The sequence below is a fragment of the Myxocyprinus asiaticus genome, chromosome 3, assembly GCF_019703515.2.
Source record: "Myxocyprinus asiaticus isolate MX2 ecotype Aquarium Trade chromosome 3, UBuf_Myxa_2, whole genome shotgun sequence".
NCBI lineage: Eukaryota > Metazoa > Chordata > Actinopteri > Cypriniformes > Catostomidae > Myxocyprinus > Myxocyprinus asiaticus.
In genome coordinates, this window is record NC_059346.1 from 43631656 (window position 1) to 43652488 (window position 20833).

Sequence of the window (20833 nt, forward strand, 5' to 3'; positions counted from 1 at the left end):
ATCCTTTGAAGAACAATAAGGCCTCCGCACTTTTAGTGCTTGGGCCCTAATAATAATAATAATAATAATAATTCTTAGAAGAACAACAGGGCCTCCTAACTTTCAGTGCTTGCGTAATAATAATAATCCTCAGAAGAACAATAGGGCCTCCGCACTTTCAATGCTTGGGCCTTAATAATAATAATCATTAGAACAATAGGGCCTCCACACTTTCAGTGCTTGGACCCTAATAATAATAATAATAATAATAATAATTCTTAGAAGAACAACAGGGCCTCCGCACTTTCAGTGCTTGTGTAATAATAATAATAATAATAATCCTTAGAAGAACAATAGGGCCTCCGCACTTTCAATGCTTGGGCCTTAATAATAATAATCCTTAGAACAATAGGGCCTCCACACTTTCAGTGCTTGGGCCCTAATAACAATAATCCTTAGAAGAACAATAAGGCCTCTGCACTTTCAGTGCTTGGGCCCTAATTCATGTCTTTTGAAGTGATCCAATCAGTTTTGGGGGAGAACAGACTAAAATGCCTCCTTGGTGATCATGATTTCAAGCTTGATTACACTTCCTAGTGCCATCTAGCGCTCTGCGCATGCGTCAAGTACTAGGAAATGTAATCGAGCTTGAAATCATGATCGTGTCTAGAGATTTGCATTGGTAATATGTACAGTGAAAAAGCAGAAAGAAAGTCACATGCATCTGGGATGGAATAAGTAAATTACGAGATAATTTTCTTTTTTGAGTGAACTGTATGTTTAATTGAATTTGTGTATTTGGACAGAATTTAAGAAACTGTGTTGTTTTACTAGCAGCACACTAGGAAGTTAATGGGTCATAATTTAAAAGCACTTTCTAATTCCAGAGAAACTGACACACAAAATACATAAATAGCTTGAGGCTTCCAAACCTGCGATATGCCTCAGTGGCTTGTTTCTTCAGCTGCAAGTGTGTGTTCAGGTACCCGAGCATGATGAAGGCGTCAGGGTCCGTCTGAATTCTTTCTGATGTGAAAAAGAGAGAGTACACTGAGCCGCATACAAACAAAAATGAGTTGACTTGACATGTGTTCTCATACCTGTGTACTTGCTCAGAGCCACCTGGGCTGCAGAGACAGCGTTCATCTGGACAATGTTATAGAGGTAGAGCTCTGAATCTCTGTTGCTCTTATCCAGCAGTGTGGAGCAAACCCAGTATGCATAACCCTTCACTCCCTCAGTCTAACATCATATAAACATGTTACTACAAAGTCTATGCAAAACATTTACATACATAAGAAACTGTAAGATGTCGAGGTCATACAAATATAGAAGAAATGCATATGTACACCAAATGCATAAGTTAAATATACACATATGCATAGACAAAGTGACTAGACATACATGAGTGCTCAGTTCTGTGGTATGTCTAAAAAGGTCCATGGTGTCATAACTTCCAACTGTCTCGGCAATGAGAGCCTGTGATGAGAAAGATATTAGATCTACTAAGTGGACTAAAGAAGGGATAATACTTATATATATTATTTAACATTAGCACTTATTTATCTTGGTTAATGATCATTTAAACACTTTTTAAAATGTAAAGTTGTATACATTATTATATAAACTTTTGGTTTGATCTACGGTGTACCTGTCCGATCCAGCAGTTCACATAGAGGGGCTCTAAAGATTGAGCAATCTTGAAAGATTCATGAGAGAGCTAAAAAAGATTTCAAAATTATGATTAGTGTGGCTTTAAATGTAATGATTTTAAAACATGTTAAATGGAGTTTATAACCTTCATGTTACCTCTATATTTCCCTTCTTCAGATATAAAGCACCGAGGTTGGTCCATGCAACCACATTCTGAAAAATTATCAAGAAGCATTGCACATTTCACATCATCCCAAAAGCTAGGTACCACATATTTTCTCTTTTTTTTTTCAGCACTTACATTTGGCTCAGCTTTTACAGATTTGATGAAGCTGTGTTGTGAAAGAGCAAAGTTTTCAATACCTGAAATATAAAAGCTGAATTTAATATTAACAGAGATTAACCCATCCTTAAAATCCAGAATAATCCAATGCCATTACACTACTATTAAATAAACTTCCAGTTAAACTTCAAAATTAATAAGAACAGACTAAAAAAGTATAGAAAGAAGGGAATCTGGATATCATATATTATTAACCCTTTGCCATGGCGACCACTCCAAGGGCATTCCAGTATGTGTGATTGGCACTGTCTAACATGACTGCCTTCTTAACACACTGTCAAAAAAGAGCCAAACAAAAAAAGTGCATTAGCTTTCTTTAAATGTACCTCTTCATGAAAACATGAACTACTGAACCCAGGTCTGGTCATGTACCTGCACTGCTTTCTCGAGCAGGGGCAGAGAGTCATCTTCAGGAAACTGAGAGCTGAGCAATCTGGATTGGTGGTAGTAGTTCAGGCCGAGGTCACACCACAGACTGGGTGCCTCAGGCATCAGTTTCAAAGCATGACCAAAGCACCTGGCAAAGTAAAGTTTGCAACACTGATGCAATATTTTTAAACAGCCTTTAGTTTACGTCAAAGCTGTGAACCATGATCTTCATTCATTCTCATTCTAGAGAGCAACTGATTGGACAAAAAATTGGATATGCCATGAATACAGGATGGATCATCAATATCTTTGGTCTGTTTTCCCAGAAGAGAAAGTAAAGACTAAATTTTAAATGCATAAATCTGCTAAAAATCTAAGAGTACACTAAAACATACAGTTGATGGCCTCAAAGCCATCACGCATGGACTAAAACTGCAATTTTGATTTTATGGGGTCTTTAAGACATGATTAGCAAAATACTGTTTGTTCAATCCAGGAATCCATCTATGAATTAGAAAAAAAGTGCTAACTTTTACCTTTCTCCAAGAGTGATAAGCGATCTCTGGTCCAGTGTATGGCTCTGATCGGGTGGTTCCATTCCACACAGAGCCCCGGGTACCAGCACTTTGGCCCGGTTTGGCGAAACAGTTTTGGAGGTGGTGCAGGCATCGCCAAGCAACTTCCACAGACAGGACAAGTACGGCCTTTGTTGGACCGCTCTAAGAACATTTACACGAGGAGAGAGATTGAACCAATAAACACTGGAAGACACCCTTTAAAACACATTCCACACAATCAATCTTTACATGATAAAAATGTCCCCCCTTCCCAGTAGACTTTGACGCTCACAAAACAGCCTACCTAAAGATATAATGGATGGCGTTCTGTATCAGGTCTACTGCTCTACCATCTAGAAAGTCCTCCAGTGCACTCTTAGCCAAGGCTAACAAGCATTCACCTAGACCTGAGAATACAAACACAGTGAAACTGCTTTTAATTGGTACAAATTTTGGTTTTCTCCTCTAATACTACATCAAACAGTTATTAACCTGTAGAGTAACACAATAATACAGAAGACTTGCATACCTTTTAGTGCTGGCACGTAGTCCTCTTGCTCTAAAATATGCCTGTACTCTGCAGCGGCCTCTTTAAACCGGCCCAGGATCTGTTTAATGGCAGCAGTCTGGTAAAGGCTGTAGATGGAGGTGGGCTGCAGGAGATGTGCTTTGGCGAAGGTTTTCAGAGCAGCTGTGAAACTCCTGCGTTTTAGATATGCCTCACCTAAACACTCCCAGCACAACCAATCCTGAGGATCAGCCCTCAACGCTGCCTGAAGACTGAAACCAAAGCAGAAACATCTGGTTATTGTGGTAAATATTACTTAAGTAAGTACGGAAGTATGGAAGTGAGTACATACGTAAGTAAGGTAGGTGCAGAAGGAAGTATGGATGGATGAAAGTATGGATGGTTGAAAGTATGGATGGATGAAACAGGGTTCGTACAGATGCTTCAAAGTTAAATTAAAGGACTTTCAAGGACTTTTCAAGCACATTTTTATTTGTTTTCAAGGACTATGCTCGAGATGTCATTAAAGCAAATTCTTTAATTGTTAATTTTAAATTTAAAAAAAATGTATTCGCTCAGTTAATTTATTTTTATAAAATACCACTTATTACAAGTACAACATATCTCAATGTGCATCTTTAACTACATATTCTCAGTAACAATTCTTGGTTCATTCATTTTGAAATTGATGTGTTATTGTAGTGTGCTCCCTTAAAACGCACTTTGCTTTCCAACAAAAGTGAATAACTGTGTCCGTAAAAGGTAGTCCATATGACTCGTGCTGTGTTCCATGTTTTCTAAAGTCACACAACAGATTTATGTGAGGAAATGACCCAAACTGTAAATGGGTCATTCTCGAAAACGTTTGACTTTCCAACTTACAAAATATTGAAATTTCCCGTTCAGTTCAGTTTTTGCCCATAAACACTGAGGGTAAACATTTTGTAACATGTTGACATTATTTTTATTCATAAAGAACAACTTGGCTGTTGTTCTTTCTTTTATTATTTAATTTTGTTTCACAAATGAAGCAAGTTAACACTAAATTAACACTAATGAGGGTTAAATGGGTTACAACACCAGATTTTGAGGGTTTAATGGGGTATAACACCAAACATTTTTGTGTGAAAATATTACAGTTAAAATGTGAAATAATAACTTTTTAACATGCTGGGGAAAATCACTATATGCATATTTAAGCAGCCTCTGAAAATATTTTTAAAACATTATTATTTTTTTATTTTTTTACATTAATAACACTAATGCCATGAAATTAAGGGACAATCATTATTTTTTAATTATTCAAATTATTAATAATAATTTTGTTTTGCTTTTTTGCACACTGTTCGGCCTTGCACTAATGCTTTTATTAAAAATAAGTACAAAATAAATACATAAATAACTTTAAAAGTCATAGAAGTAGTGTACCAGATGAAGGGGACAAGGATTTTTTTTTTTTCAGGCAATTGATTTCAAATATATTTTCTAAAAACAAATCAAAACATAGTCAAGCCATTTCATATCATTAAAGGTTAGGTTATAGAATGATACCTTTCATTTTATTTTTTTCGCTATTTGAAAGCTATTTCATGACTAATAAGGTCAAGGGACATGTTTGTCAACATATTTTGATATTGACCCAAATGTTGTCAGAAATAACCTATTTTGTGAGACACAAAGCTTTCTTTACACCAGGGTGCGCTACACGGCTAAACAAAACTGAATCCTCAATTGATCTGCATTCAAATCTCAGAACGTTTTACATCTCATCTAATGTTTTCACTCTGGAGAGTAATTTTTTATTAAAACTGATAGTTGCAAGAATTTTTACTTGTTAAATCCACCACAGCAGTATCTATAAACTGTATATTTTCAAAATCCTCCAGTAACAATTGATTGTGATAGGCCCATTCTGAACAGCACTGCCAAAAGTAACAGGTGCCACGTGACAGCGCCGTCTATGCGCTGCCAGCTTCAGCAGCGGTCTAGTGGTCTGTCGTCGTGTTTTTCCAAAAATAAATACATTTAATTTATTAAATGATTTAAGCAACGTATTTTAAGTTTTTCTATAATTCAAGCACTTTTTAAGCACCTCTTGGTAAAAATGGCTATTTTCAAGGGTTTTCCAGGACTTAAATTTGGAAAAGCCAAATTCAAGTACTTCAAGCACCTTGTACGAACACTGATGAAAGTACAGATGGATGGATTGGGATGGATGGAAGTACGGATAGATGGATGGATAGACTGGGATGGAGGGATAGTTTGAAGTACAGATAGATGGATGGGGATGGATTGGGATGATTAGGATGAATGGATAAGGATGAATGGATGGATGGATTGGGATGGATTGGGATGGATGGATGTACGAACAGATGGATGGGGATGGATTGGGATGAATGGATAACGATGAATGAATGGATAGATTGGGATAGAATGGGATGGATGATAGTGCAAATCACTCCTATCCATTCTTGCAATTTTACCAAAACCTCATCTATGTTGGCCAACTACAGTTTATCACGTTACTTAATTGACATTTAAACCAGCAAAATAAAAATAAATAAAAAAAGTTTAATAAATCACAAAAAAATCTAATGTTTAAGCTTGCAAAGCATAGAAACACATGTGCACGATCATTTGATATAGGATGTGGTGACAGTGCAGCATTGGCCCAATAGGGCAAGTAACAGTTTCATCAACTCTCTCATACAGCCCTAAACTATCCATCTTTTTTAGCCCCATTATTAAATTATAACAACTGGCAACGTTATTGTGGTTTTATTAAATAAGGTCTTTAGAATATCTGCTGATCACAGCATCCAGGGCCAGTCTAACAAATTGTATTATCACTTATATAGCTGAAATTGTATAATCAATTCACTCACTCTGCAATAGCCTGTTGGTGCTGGTCAAACTTTAGATGGTAGAGCCCGCTCCTCATCCAGGCCCATTTAGCAGAGCCAGGAGTGGCTCTATCAGTCACTGACTGCAGCACAGCCAAAGCTGAGTCCTAAACCACATAGAACATGTCATGCAGTCAATAAACCCACTGAAGAGGAACTCAAACAAAGCACAACTACACAGTGGACAGCAGAGCATATCCTTTGTGGGACTGTCCTGGATTAATTAAATATTTCTACACTCACCATTTCTCCCTGCTCCATGCTGAGGTCCACAGTAGCAGCTCCAGCCTCTGTGTCATAGGAATCCAGCTCAAATGCTCTCTTATAGCAGCCTCTAGCCCTGCTCTGGTCTTTTGCCACCTCCCTGTAGTAATGACCAAGGAAACGGAACACTGAACCAAGACACGGGTCCAGTTTAGCAGCCTGAAATCAAAACAAATCATAATCTAGTCTGTTATATATTTATATAAGATACAAACCACCACAAATCCAATGTTGTGTAGGACAATAGGGAAATAAAAACTACTGTTGACTCCATTAAGCACAATTAAACTCAACTGATTACACAGATCTCTGGAATGCATAATTCTTATTGGTCAATCACAGCATTCTGCAGAAAAGTATTTTTGTGCAATAGCCACCATACTGTATAACTGACCATTGTTCCACCCAACCAATTTCCAACATAGTTGTGCTAGTAGTTTCTTGTTTTGCTTAACAATCTCCCAGATCACCATGTCAATGTTTATGTAAGGGATCATGTACAGTCAGCCAGATGTTATTGGAAAATTGCTTTTTAGATGCTCTGATGTGCAAGTTTTGCTTAAGCGGAATGCCAGATCTGGCTCTGCTTTATTTCACTATAACAGTGCTTCTGTATTTACTTATTTTGTAATCAGGGCCGAAACACTGAAAGTGCAGAGACCCTATTGTTCTTCTAAGGATTATTATTATTAGGGCCCAAGCAGTGAAAGTGTGGAGACCCTATTGTTCTTCAAATGATTATTATTAGGGCCCAAGCAGTGAAAGTGTGGAGACCCTAATGTTTTTCTAAGGATTATTATTAGGGCCCAAGAACTGAAAGTACGGAGACCTTATTGTTCTTCTAAGAACCATTAGGGCCCAAGCACTGAAAGTGCGGAGGCCCAATTGTTCTTCTAAGGATTCTTCTTTTCAAGGTTTCTGATACTTTTGAGGTACTTAACATGCATGAAAACTCTTGAAAGTTTGCACACACAGAGTCATCGGCCATTAGGGCTGGGCAAAGTTGGGGGGTGGGGGGTGGGCATGCAGGGAGGGCTCTGTAGCGCCACCTAGAAGATGGGCATGTTTGGGGGGCTCTGTAGCACATCCCTTTTGAGCTACAGTTACCAACCTTTGTACATATATAGATCTCATCAAGCCAAACAACTTTCACGCTGACAGCCATAAGCTTCGCCCAACAGGCCATTTTGGATTGTTTGAAAAATGCAAGCTCTGGAATTTGAAATACTCCTCCTAGGAGATTCATATTACAGGTACCAAATGTGGGCAACATCATGCCAAGACACTGACGATGCTAAATTGCGAACAGATTTTTGATATATATATTATATTTGATATATAAAGTAATGTCAAAAAATGGGAAACAGGAAGTGTCTCGTATCTTCTGCATCATGTTATTTACATCAAAATTGAGCCATATGTTTGGCCTTGTGGGCTGATCACACTGATGTGGCTATTGTGAGTCAAGGTCTTAGCATCACCAACTGGCGAAAGTGTGGCACTTTTAACAGAATTTGAAATATCCCTCTTATATTTACTTGAATTGTTTCAAAAATGTTTACAATAATGTCAAGACAATGCAGATTTAAAATTCTGATGGGATTCTTGATATCTTAAATAGTGTTGCCATGACAATGCATTAAATGTCATTATTCCTTTTTCTGTATATTCACATGTTTTTGAGGTACTTAGCATGCTTGAATTTTCATGATATTTTGCACACACATCAGAGTTGTCGGCCATTAGGCCTGGGAAAAAGTTAACACATGGGCGTGGCTGGGGAGCTCTGTAGCACCACCTTTTGACAAAAGCGGTGGGGTCAGTTTCTTCTACAGTCACCAAACTTGCTACATATATTGTTCTCATCAAGCCAGACAACTTTCAAAATTACAATCATTAGCTCCGCCCAAAAGGAAGTCAGCCATTTTGGATTGAATGGCATTTTTTGAAAAATGCAAGCCCTGAACTTTTAAATACTCCTCCTAGGTGATTCATGCAATTCTCACCAAATTTGGTCAACATGATGCCAAGACATTGTTGATGCTAAATTGCGAACGTATTTTTGATATCTCGAACGGTGTAGCCATTGCGAGGCAACACATTTATGGCATGTTCACTGTATGATTTTGATGAAAATTCAGCTGTATGTTTGGTAATGGGGGCTGATCACATTTATGTGGCTATTATGGGTCACGGTCATGGCGCCACCAACTGGCAGCAGGAAGTAAGTCAATTTTAACAGACTTTGAAATAGCCCTCTTGTGTTTACATGAATTGCTTCAAAATTCTTTAGAATAATGCCAAGACACTGCTGGTGTAAAATTGTAAAGGGATATTTGATATATTAAATAGTGTTGCCATGGCAACACATTAATTGTTATTATTACTTTCTTCCTATATTTGGGAGTAAACTTAAACGGTTGTAACTCATGAATGCTAGGGAGTACAGATCTAAGCCTGGTCACTTTTTAAAGAAGACACTTGGCAGTTTATTGTGCTAGTGAAAACAGTTTTTAAAGTGAAAAAAAAAGTTATAGAAGTTTAAGTTTATTGTAATGAAAATGTACTGCACAAACCTTTTATTGTTTTATATAAATAAAATATACTAAAAATATCAACTGAAATGTCTGATCCAAATTTTAGGTCGATATTTCAAAAAGTGACCTTTTGATGGCAGTTTTTATTCAGATGCAGTACCAGAAATGTCCAATAGAGGACAGCCAAGCTCCATTGATGAATGATTCCCAAAAGATCACATCTGAGTAAATGTGATTTTAATGCATCCATTTATAAAGTTTATAAAGATGTATAAAGCAGAAAATACTAGGCACATTTCAGTGTGTATGTTCCAGCTTGTTGGCGATTTCTCAAATGATGTGATGGTCAAATATGTACTCCTGCAATACTTTTTCTATTGAGAAATAAATCGCCTTGACCTACTGTACTCTTCAATTGGTTATATAAACTAAGCCATCTTGTTTTTTGAAACCCTTTAACTTACCAACCTTAAGGTTTACTTAGAAAAATGGCACTTAAGGGGCTTTATGCGACACTTAACGTGTTTTAAGGGCATTCTTAAGTAAAAAAAATAAATACTTAAAGGTCCTGTGAAATCAAAATGCTGCTTTTCATCTATATCTATTACCTTTAAGGTCATCTATTTGCTAGTGAACTTCTAAACGTTGACAAAATTCATTTTCATAAGATACAAGCATTTAAAATCTGCAGTCTCTCTCATCCACCAATATGGATCAAACAATTTTATGGCTCATTCTACACTTCAGACTTTCATCAAACTTTGTCCAATCAAATGCTTTTTTGAATGAAAATGCACCCTACCCTTACAACGTCTGGCTGTGTTCTAACTGGTGCTGATCAAGCCTTCGCAGGGCACTTTGAAGGGAGCAAAATCCATGAAATAGGGTCATTCCGAACAGAATTTCAGATAAGAATCACTGAAAAAGTTATCACCTTTCACCGCTCTGAAGCTCTCACAGTGGAGGGTAATTGTCTTCAAAGGAAATAATTCATAGGGGTGTCTGGGGTGATAACAGGACGCACCAACGCTGGAGCTAGATGCGAGGACAAGTGGCTGGAGTTTATATATATTTTTTATGCAGCCGGAGGTTTCCTGGGATGTAAAGTTCTAGTAAGTGTTCTCTAATTATTATGCTTGGTGTATTGTGATTCATAACATGGATATATTATCTTTTATTCCTTTGTTTTTCATTTATCTGTATTGCACAGCGGCTCCCGCCTCGTCGTAAACAAAGACTGCGATTTACTGTGTGTGTTTGAGGGCAGGTTATGTAGTAATGTTGACACAGATCATCGTTCGGTTTTCAAATATTTGGAAAAGCTGGCCGATATTGAGATTACCTCTCAAGTTTCCCCTGTAAGAGTGCTCTAGCTTGATCAGCATGATGGAAAGGGGTGTATGTCAATGTGTGGCTACAAACCAAAACCTATTGGCTAGTTTTAAAAATGGGGCGAGTAGTCTGACATGTCCCACCACCACTTCCTGTTTCAGTAGGAACTACGTTAAAACAGTAACTCCAACCTCACTTGTCAAGGCACTTCAGGGCAACTTTAAGGGAAACCGAAAAGGATTATGACGTTTTACTTATAAACCCCTTAAATAACACTTAATGGTTATTTTCTGCAACTCCTTTAATTTTAAGGGAAACTTTACGGCATTCTTAAGAGAAACTTACACTTAAGGTGCTTTATGCCACCGGGCCCAAGTATTTAAAAAGTTCATATGTGACGTTGTTTCTGCGACAGCCCCAGAGCTCCGACGCTCGGTGTATATGTCACCGTCCGAATTCACTCACTCATTTCGTTCACTCACTGCTGAGATATAGTGCACTCACTGCCATTCACTATATAGGAAATAGTGAATGAGTGAATGATTTTGGACACAGTGATTGATTGCATACAAATGAATTAGTATCAATATTTTATTGAAATTAGACATTTTTGATTATATGATAACATAAAAATAGAGGATCAGTCGGGTTTTTCCCCATTTACCCCCTATTTTCGATGTTTTGGATAAAATGGTTGAGTCCATTTTCATCAGTGACTTGTTTGAGGTGCCAAACACCTCTCCTTGAAAGTAGATGAGAGCAGGCTGGTGCAGTCTGGGGAGGAGTGAAATAAGAGCTGTCAAGTCGGACAGTTCTCACTTCTCGTAGTGGATCAGCCACTACGAGATCAAAGGCAGATATCGCGTGATTTATGTTCAAGTGCTTTGCTGTTAATAAAGTGGATAAAATTTAAATTCTTTTGCTTTTAAATGAAAATAAATATGATGAACAAAACATTCAATTTACCTGTTATTTAATTCCCCCATTAAGACGTGTCTTTCCATAAATTTTTAGTTTAATAAAAACACGTATTTTAGATCTTTCAGAAATATGATCCCAATCACATATCCCATACAGAGATTGCACTGTCAGAATGTTGGGAATATTCAGATATAATTTATACACATAAAAACATGATATTAGAGATAAAAAAAATCAAACATTTTAAAAGAGAACAAAACATCACGGTTGTTTGAGCCAATGAGCATTAAGCTGTGTCAGCAAGTCATTTCCCATCGTGCTTGCAGTTCGCGCAACTGCGCCGCCTGACTGCAACAACTGCAGCTGCCTTGCTCTCGCGGGAGTATTTTTGATATACAGTATGTGGTCATGATATCACAGCAAGTTGGACAGATTTCTAACCGGCATGCACCTGTCGGTGATTATTGGTGATCGGTTCTGCGCAGAAATTGCTCAACTCAAACGAGCCTAATGAAAAGCATGCTGTTTTTTTTTTTTCAATCATTGGATTGGATCATAAGCAGAGAACATGAAACATAAGTAGCCTACTGTCGCTCATATGTTTTAAAAATGCACTCTTTTAACATTTTAAAATATGTTTTTCACTGTAATGTTCTAATTGCAATATAGACTGCAGAAGATGAAAGTTGAGTTTTTAAGCTTTAATTTGATACCAAGTATGTGAACATTGATGAAGTTTTTGATATAAAACAAAGAACCTGATGGCCAGTGACAGTTAACAGGTTTAAAATGGGCATGCAAGACCCCCCATTTTCACCTACAGTCACCAAAATTGGTACATATATAGTTTTCATAAAGCTGGACAACTTTCATAATTATAGTCATTAGGTCCGCCCAACAGGAATTGGCCATTTTGGATTTTTTTAATATTGCAGTCTCTGAACTTTTAAATACTTCTCCTAAGGGATTTATGAGACTGTCACCACATTTAGACAACATTATGCCAAGACATTGAAGATGCTAAATTATGCACAGATTTTTGATATATCGAACAGTGTTGCCATGGCGAGGCATTAAATTAATGGCGAAAATGGGAAATAGGAAGTGTCTTATATCCTCTGTGTGCAATGTGTGATTTAGATCAAAATTTAGATGTATGTTTAGTCTTGGGGGCTAATCACATGGATGTGACTATTTTGGGACACGGTCATAGCGCCACCACCTGGCAGCAGGAAGTGTGGCTCTTTCAACAGACTTTAAAATAGTCCTCTTGTATTTACCAAAATTGCTTCAAAATTGTTTAGAATAATGTCAAATGCCAAATGCATGTGTCCACCTTGCATTGTTTTATGAAAGCCATCGGATGGAAATGGACCCATGGTGCTTGGGCCCATCATCGCTGCTTGCAGCTATATTTTTGCATTATAATTCCCTCGTACATTGCGATGTACATCACCTTTTAGGCTGTTTGGAAAGTTTGGAGTGCGTCTGGACTGTGAGCTGTGTTTTCTTCCTCTCCTCAATCAGGCGCAAGCTGCAGTGCAGCTCTCGCGCGCCATCATTAGAGTTTTCTATATCCTGTTATGTTAAATGAGATCAAACAACTATTCGACAATGAAAACATTGTCGATAATGTTGACTAATTGTTTCAGCCCTAGTGAGAAGAAAGAAATCGCTGACCAGCTGATTTGTACCTCTGGTTTGCGAGAGTTCTGTTGGTGTTTATTTTTTGCAAAAATGACCATCTGACTGCTCATTATCCAGCTTATTTCAAGACTGCTTGCCAAAAAATAAATACACCTATGGACATGAAACATTTATATGAGTTGAAATTATTATATTAGCTTACTTTAGAAATATCAGACTGCTAAACGGCATCATTGACCAATCAGAATCGAGTATTCCAGAGACCCGTGTAATAATTTGCAATAATGACCAGCTGACTGCATATTATTCCTTACACAGACAAACAGAAAATATTATTTTCACTCTGCTGGAGTCTACAGGAGCTCTGATTAAGAGTAATACCTGGTACTTATGGGCTCACCTTCAGTAAATGTTTGTGGGCTTTGCTCCGGTCCCTCCGAGTTTCCTCGCCCATGTTCCAGTACAGGCGCCCCAGCAAGAAGTACAACTCCCCATTCTCTGGGCTCTGGGACAAAGCCTCAAGAAAGCTAAACATTAGATATATGAACACAAGAGGATCAATTTTTGGGGGGTGGGGGTGTTTAAGTGTGTGTGGGTTTGCAATATTGCATGAATGGATGTATGTATGTGTATGTAGGAGGGGTTTCACACCTCTCCTCTGCCAGCTTGTGTTCTTCTTTAGCACAATATGCAAGTCCCTTCAGAGTAAGACCCTCCACAGAACCTGGGTGAGAGTTCAACAGCTCAACAGACACCTGTAAGAAACAGAGTTGTTTCAAATATTACCAGATCTGCAAAGTTTTTTATTAAAAAATAATCCAGTAATTTTTTAATCAGGACAAAATGAAAGACTCCACCTGAGATGCTTCCTCTGTCTGGCCTTTTTGCAGGTGAGCTCTTCCTTTTAAAGCTAAAAGCACTGGGTCATTTTTGGCATCTGAAATCTAAAACAAGATGCTATTATAATTAATTAATTTTAAGAATCAAATTAATGATCTTAAAAATCAAACATACACCGATCAGCCACAACATTAAAACCACCTGCCTAATTTCATGTAGATCCCCCTCATGCCACCAAAACAGACCTGACCTGTCGAGGCATGAACTCCACAAGACCTCTGAAGGTGTCCTGTGGTATCTGGCACCAAGACGTTAGCAGCAGATCCTTTAAGTCCTGTAAGTTGCGAGGTGAGACCTCCATGGGTCCAGCACATCCCATAGATGCTCAATCAGATTGAGATCTGGGGAATTTGGAGGCCAAGTCAACACCTTGAACTCTTTGTCATGTTCCTCAAACCATTCCTGAACAATTTTTGCAGTGTGGCAGGGCGCATTATCCTGCTGAAAGAGGCCACTGCCATCAGGGAATACCACTGCCATGAAGGGGTGTAAGTGGTCTGCAACAATCTTTAGGTAGGTGGTACGTGTCAAAGTAACATCCACATGAATGCCAGGACCCAAGGTTTCCCAGCAGAACATTGCCCAGAGCATCAGACTGCCTCTGCCAGCCTGCCTTCTTCCCATGGTGCCTCCTGCTGCCATCTCTTCCCCAGGTAAATGACGCACATGCACCCGGCCGTCCACATGATCTAAAAGAAAACATCAGACCAGGCCACCTTCTTCCATTGCTCCATGGTCCAGTTCTGACGCTCACGTGCCCATTGTAGGCGCTTTCGGCGGTGGACAGAGGTCAGCGGCTACGCAGCCCCAAATGCAGCAAGCTGCGATGCACTGTGTGTTCTGACACCTTTCTATTATGGCCAGCATTACATTTTTCAGCAATTTGTGCTACAATAGCTCTTCTGTGGGTTCAGACCAGACGGGCTAGCCTTCGCTCTCCATGCTCACCAATGAGCCCTGGGCGTCCATGACCCTGTCGCCGGTTCACCCATTGTCCTTCCTTGGACCACTTTTGGTAGGCACTAACCACTGCATACCGGGAAAAATCCACAAGACCTGCCGTTTTGGAGATGCTCTGACCCAGTCGTCTAGCCATCACAATTTGGCGCTTGCCAAAGTCGCTCAGATCCTTATGCTTGCCCATTTTTCCTGCTTCCAACACATGAAATTCAAAAACTGACTGTTCACTTGCTGCCTAATATATCCCACCCCTTGACAGGTGCAATTGTAATAAGATAATAAATGTTATTCACTAACCTGTCCGTGGTTTTAAAGTTGTGGCTGATCAGTGTATATTAGCATCTGTTGTAAAACTGTTGCACTATATCAGTCTTTACAGTGCAATAACAGTATTTGGTGCAAAATTATACCTGCGGAAGTATCTGCAGAGCTTCATCTGCATCCTTTTCTGTTCCAGTCCTCACCAGAGCCTCTAGTCTTAACCTCTGCAGCTTCTGAGTCCAAGCCTTAGAGTTCCCCATACTCGAATTTAGCCCTGAACACAGAAATGGAATTTCAAATTTAGCCCTCTCACTTTCGCTATTTTTTTGAAAATCTGGATCTAGCTACTGAATAATACCCAAATCAAAAGAATTTCCTGATACACAAATATATAGCACCTTGGCTGGAAGATGTGGCACTGTCTGAGTATCTATGCATTTTCAGTTCAGCCTGAGCCATATTATACCAGCCGATGATGGAAGAACCCATTCGTCTCAGTCCTGAAGACAAATAAAAAGATTTAATATTACATTTATTCAGCATGGTATCCTTTAAGGACAGAATAACTGTCCAATATACAATTGCACATCAACACATCAATCTGACATTGTACTTATGCAATCCTCCTTGATGCCTCTGGCAGAGTGAGCTAAAACCAAAGCACATGTGGTATTTATGTACTCACCCAGACTAATATTCTTGATGGCATCCTCATATTTCTTATCCTGAAGAGCTTTAATACCAATGCCAAACTGAGCAAGTGAGTTGTTTGGATCCAGTTCTGAGAGGCGACTGAAACAGCTGATGGCTTCCTCACTGCAGTTACCTACCAACACAGGATCATCAGTGACAATACAATACAAATCCACGATTTACACTGAATCACATAAAAATATCTGACATGAGCTTTGTATATTTGCACCAACAGAGACAGGATTTTATTATACTTTAAAAGATTGACTAACATAAAAAAATATATTAAGAAAATCAGGCACGAAGCACTTGTTTTTTTTATTGTTATTTGCCTTCATTTCATCCGACTCTGATGCTGCAAGGTAATATTATACGTGTACGTTTAAAAAAATCACCTGTTTTGATGTAGTGCTCACTGAGGGCCTCTAGAGGGTAGGAGGACTTTGGATAGAGGGACAGTGTGGCATCACACGCCTCGTTTAGCTTGGCCACCTCATGAGGAAGCTACAGGACACATAAAATATTAATCACATTCTTTGCTCCATTCATAAATATTATGTATATTACTCTAATGGTTCCGTATACAGCTAAGTAAATTATGACAACCTTAGCAAGACATCTAATGTAATTTTCTGAGATGCTCTTGTGGTCTTCACTGGGAACATCTCCAGTCAGTTGCAAAGCTCTTTCAAATGCTGATATAAGCTGTTGTTGGAAAAAAAAAAAAAAAAAAAATGCATTAAACAATAAAAATACATGTGACTTCATTAATCTGTGAGCATTTAAAAGGAACACTTCAAAACTTGAAGAAACACTTGTTCCATGCTACTTGGCCAAAATGTTCTAAAATAATAATAAAAAAAAAAAAAAGATAACACACATTGTGCTAACAGCAGGACAGAATCCACACAGCTAAAGAAAATACTAGTGAGTTTGACTGACGTGCTGCTGAGTCTCATTGTCCTGATCCTCCACACTGGCCTGCAGCAGCCTGGTCATCTCTCTCCACAGCTCCAGCAGCTCTAAATTATGCACCCCCTCCTCCCCCTCCCTCACCTGGATCAACCTCCGCCAGACTCTGGCCACCTGTAGAGTAGGGCAGCGATCATTTCACACATAATGCATTCAGGGTTGCTGCAGAAAAAAATAGATTCATAGCATGGAACTTTTAACTTTAAAGGCACTTTAACTTTGAAATACACCAGGGACTCTTTATTTTGAAATGTTTCCGCTTCACTGCTTCCAGCTGCTCACTCAAACAAATAAGGGATATAAAATGTGCACTCCAACAATAATCTACAATGTATTACAATACAAACAATTATATCTGATATGGCCTAATGATTGCGGACTGCTCTGCAACAGCTGAAAATACCCACAAACCCCAGCGTGCTTGGAGAAAATACAACAGTGCCATGTTTTCACTCTGAAGGACGCAGCGCATGTACGTAATTAAATCATATTCTTTTGAAGTCTGATAATCACATTAGGTCATATCACGATTCCTGTCTTTCCGCCCCCAAATTAAAGACCTCTTTAAATACAAATTAAGACTTTTGTTGTATTATTTAAGACTTTTTATGACCTTAAATTTTGGAAAACGGAATTTAAGACATTTTAAGACTTTTTAAGGATCCGCAGGAACCATGGCATATAAAGTTGTTGGGGATTTCAGAAAGTCTTAAAGGAATAGTTCACCCAAAATTGAAAATTTACCCACCTTTATGCCATCCCAAATAAGTATGACTTTCTTCTGCTGAACACAAACGAAGATTTTAGAAGAATATTTCAGCTCTGTAGAGCCATATAATGCAAGTGAATGGTGGCCGGAACTTTGAATCTCCAAAAAGCACTGTAGGGAAATTTGATTAATGTAAATGTACACGGTATGGGTTAAAGTGGCCACGTACATCCATCGTTATGTAAGGAAATTTATAATGGAATTAGTTGCATTTGACAACCATTATAAAAAGTATAAAAGACAAATAATTTGATTATTTGTCTGAATTCTCCACCATTAAAATCGTCGATTTTTGGACCTCTGTTAAGATCGTGGATGTCTGTTGCTGGGATGATGAGGCGGGGCTCTGAAGCGAGGACTTCCACATGGAGGATTTGTGACTCCCCGTCACGTTGTGAGTCACAGTTCAGAGAAAAGAAGGGCTTCCTCGGAGCTTTACTCCGAGCTTTCCTGGACTTCTACACTGCATGGAATTTGAGGGGCGCTGAGGCACGGCTGCAAGCCATGAGGGCCAGAGCATGGAGGATGAGGAGCTGAAGAGGAAGTGGAGCGCAGAGCAAGAAAAGAACTCGAGGGGGTTGTCCAGGCTGGTCTTTTAGCCCATCCGGTTTGTTCGCACCGCAAAGAGGCTCTAAGCCAATCAGAGGGCTCATGATCGAAGTGTCCTCCCCTCAAGATAATTAATTTATGGCCTTTATTCTAAGGTTTGTCAGTTTCTGGCTCAAAAAGTGAACATTTTAATCATGAATTTCATAAGAAAACTATAACTGCAAATAACCCGAAAATACTTCACACCATCATTCTGGAATTTAAGAGACAATCAATTACTTTCCAAACACTTGTACTTTCTTATTAAATTACAGTTATAATTCAGTTATAATGCATGCTAAAACTTCCTACTAATTAGTTTTTTTGTTTTTGTTTATTTTAACATGGATAACACATTACACGTTATGAAAAACATAATGTTCAGGGTTATCATATGCATAAGATGCATTTGTCCATTTTTGTAGTATAATCCTACACATGCCTGTGTATTTGGATTGTAGTGAAATAGAAAAGGCCAAGGTCCATATCAACTGTTCATGAATGAAGCTTCATGTGAGCTGGAAACTTGCCTCCTGATTAGTATAATAGTTTTAAATGTGGAGAGTTGATTATATTGAAGAACACTAGGTTTCCTACAATAGGATTCTCTCGCGATCATGAAAAGAGTGGTCCCTCAGCAAATGGCCAGTCATGTGAGGAGTTAGTCTGGGGGTTTATCTGAATAACAACAAAGACAGATGAGCTTCACTGTGCCTTTCCCAAGATTCCTCACTGTTTTTACGGCAATTAAGATTTGCCAGATGCACGACACCCAGACTTGCTGGCGCAAGTCCGAATCCTTTATAGCTCAGGAGAAAGTCAATGTAGATTCTGTATTTAAATCATTCTGTGAATAATTGTTGAATTTATCAGTTATCTTCTGCATCAAAGTCCTACAGCACATAAAGGCAACATAAAAGTAATCCATAAGACTCCAGTGGTTAAATCCATATCTTCCGAAGCGATATCAATATTTAAGTATTTTTTTTACTATGAAACTCCACTTAGACTTTCAGTTCCACATTCTTCTTTTGTTTTTGGCGATTTGCATTCTTTGTGCATATCGCCACCTACTGGGCAGAGAGGAGAATTTATAGTAAAAAAGGACTTAAATATTGATCTGTTTCTCACCCCCACCTGTCATATTGCTTTTGAAGACATGGATTTAACCACTGGAGTCGTATGGATTACTTTTATGTTTTCTTTGTGTGCTTTTTGGAGCTTTAAAGTTCTGGTCACCATTCACTTGCATTGTATGGACCTACAGAGCTGAAATATTCTTCTAAAAATCTTAATTTGTGTTCAGCAGAAGAAAGAAAGTCATACACATCTGGGATGGCATGAGGGTGAGTAAATAATGAGAGAATTTTTATTTTTGGGTGAACTATCCCTTTAAATCTAGTTTTGATTATAGACCATTGCTGTTCATTGACTAATTACTTGCATCTTTCGTTATAATATCAAGTGTGATTAAAGGGATCTGAACATACAACATGTTTTCAGATCTAAATAAGTATTATACCTGTAAATAGTTCTTTTCCAACTGATAGACTTCAACCAACTTCTTGCTCGCTTCAAAACTCTTTGCTTTGTCTGATCTGCCAAAAAGAGAGAGAGCAAGACACGGTTCAAGCAAACTGTGTAATTCAGCTTGATTTATCAAATAACAATTCATTGTTACCACAATGTCAAGCCTAGTTTACTTACGTTTCATATAGCGTAATAAGTTTTTGGTAGACCTTTGACAGCTCGGCTTTGAAATTTGCTTGGTCGCTTTTCTCGTACAGATTTGCTAGACCCTATGAAGGAAATCTACAACTAGTGAAATGCTCATTGCTTTATTTCACAATATTAGCATGACAAAACTCTTATAAGATAAAATATAGTCAACAGACTATATCCCCACCCAGTACCCACACCATGACCCACCTGCCATGCCAGCAGTTGCTCAGGCTCCAGTTCTGTGGCTTTTTTGTAGGCTGTCTGTGCCTGATCATGCTGCTGCAGCTCTGCGGCTGCCACTCCAATAAACACCCAGGCATTATAGTTATTCTTCTCAAGCTTGAGAACAGCCTGGGGAGAAGACGTATTCATGATTAACTTGAAACAGAAGGGTTCACCATGCTTACCCATGTAAATACAAGCCACCAAGAGAAATCTATGGGTTGACTGCCTCTCTGCATGTAAACAGAGATATAGAGAGGATTGTTTACTTATGCTGACAGGGGGAAGTGAAGTAAACACTTACCTTACAATGTTTCAAAGCTTCTTTAAACTCTTTATTTTTGATGTCTTCTCTGGCACTTTTAAGCTCGGCTTTTACTTCTTTACAGGGCATCGTCTAAGTTGAATAATTAGACAGACGTTGATAAAACATCAGCAGCAGAAGATGTTTGCAGTTGCCTGATAATTTGGCTGACAATTTTACAGAGACTGGTTAAATAAAGCGTGCACGCGAAATGATTGCAAACTGTCACAAAACTATCAAATTACCACAATGTCACGCAAGGGAAAATGTTATATTTCTAATGTGTAAATAAAAGAAATGATACATACGGCCGAACTTGTTTAGTTTTCATTCAACGAGTGATAAACTGCGCGTGCGCAAGGCTTACAATTACGTCATTAGGTCTCGACGAATATTATAGTTATTCCCCCAACATTAAAAACTTATCAA

General features: G+C 38.4%; 1 protein-coding gene across 1 annotated transcript in view; it reads right to left on the reverse strand.

Annotated features, from left to right (window-relative positions):
• Positions 1-20739, reverse strand: part of skic3 (SKI3 subunit of superkiller complex) — a 60703-nt gene extending 39964 nt beyond the window's left edge. The window contains exons 1-26 of the mRNA XM_051662729.1: positions 20405-20739; positions 20086-20229; positions 19864-19955; positions 19679-19754; positions 16770-16913; positions 16434-16532; positions 16223-16331; positions 15820-15960; positions 15533-15634; positions 15284-15408; positions 13871-13957; positions 13665-13768; positions 13414-13540; positions 6556-6735; positions 6295-6419; positions 3431-3681; positions 3206-3308; positions 2881-3063; positions 2348-2492; positions 2171-2249; positions 1934-1995; positions 1789-1845; positions 1631-1699; positions 1384-1458; positions 1080-1221; positions 912-1005 (exon numbers count right to left, since the gene is read on the reverse strand). Of these exons, the coding sequence (XP_051518689.1) occupies positions 912-1005; positions 1080-1221; positions 1384-1458; positions 1631-1699; positions 1789-1845; positions 1934-1995; positions 2171-2249; positions 2348-2492; positions 2881-3063; positions 3206-3308; positions 3431-3681; positions 6295-6419; positions 6556-6735; positions 13414-13540; positions 13665-13768; positions 13871-13957; positions 15284-15408; positions 15533-15634; positions 15820-15960; positions 16223-16331; positions 16434-16532; positions 16770-16913; positions 19679-19754; positions 19864-19955; positions 20086-20229; positions 20405-20494 (3005 nt within the window). The 5' untranslated portion in view covers positions 20495-20739. The remainder of the gene's footprint in view (positions 1-911; positions 1006-1079; positions 1222-1383; positions 1459-1630; positions 1700-1788; positions 1846-1933; positions 1996-2170; positions 2250-2347; positions 2493-2880; positions 3064-3205; positions 3309-3430; positions 3682-6294; positions 6420-6555; positions 6736-13413; positions 13541-13664; positions 13769-13870; positions 13958-15283; positions 15409-15532; positions 15635-15819; positions 15961-16222; positions 16332-16433; positions 16533-16769; positions 16914-19678; positions 19755-19863; positions 19956-20085; positions 20230-20404) is intronic.
• Positions 20740-20833: the final 94 nt, after the last annotated feature.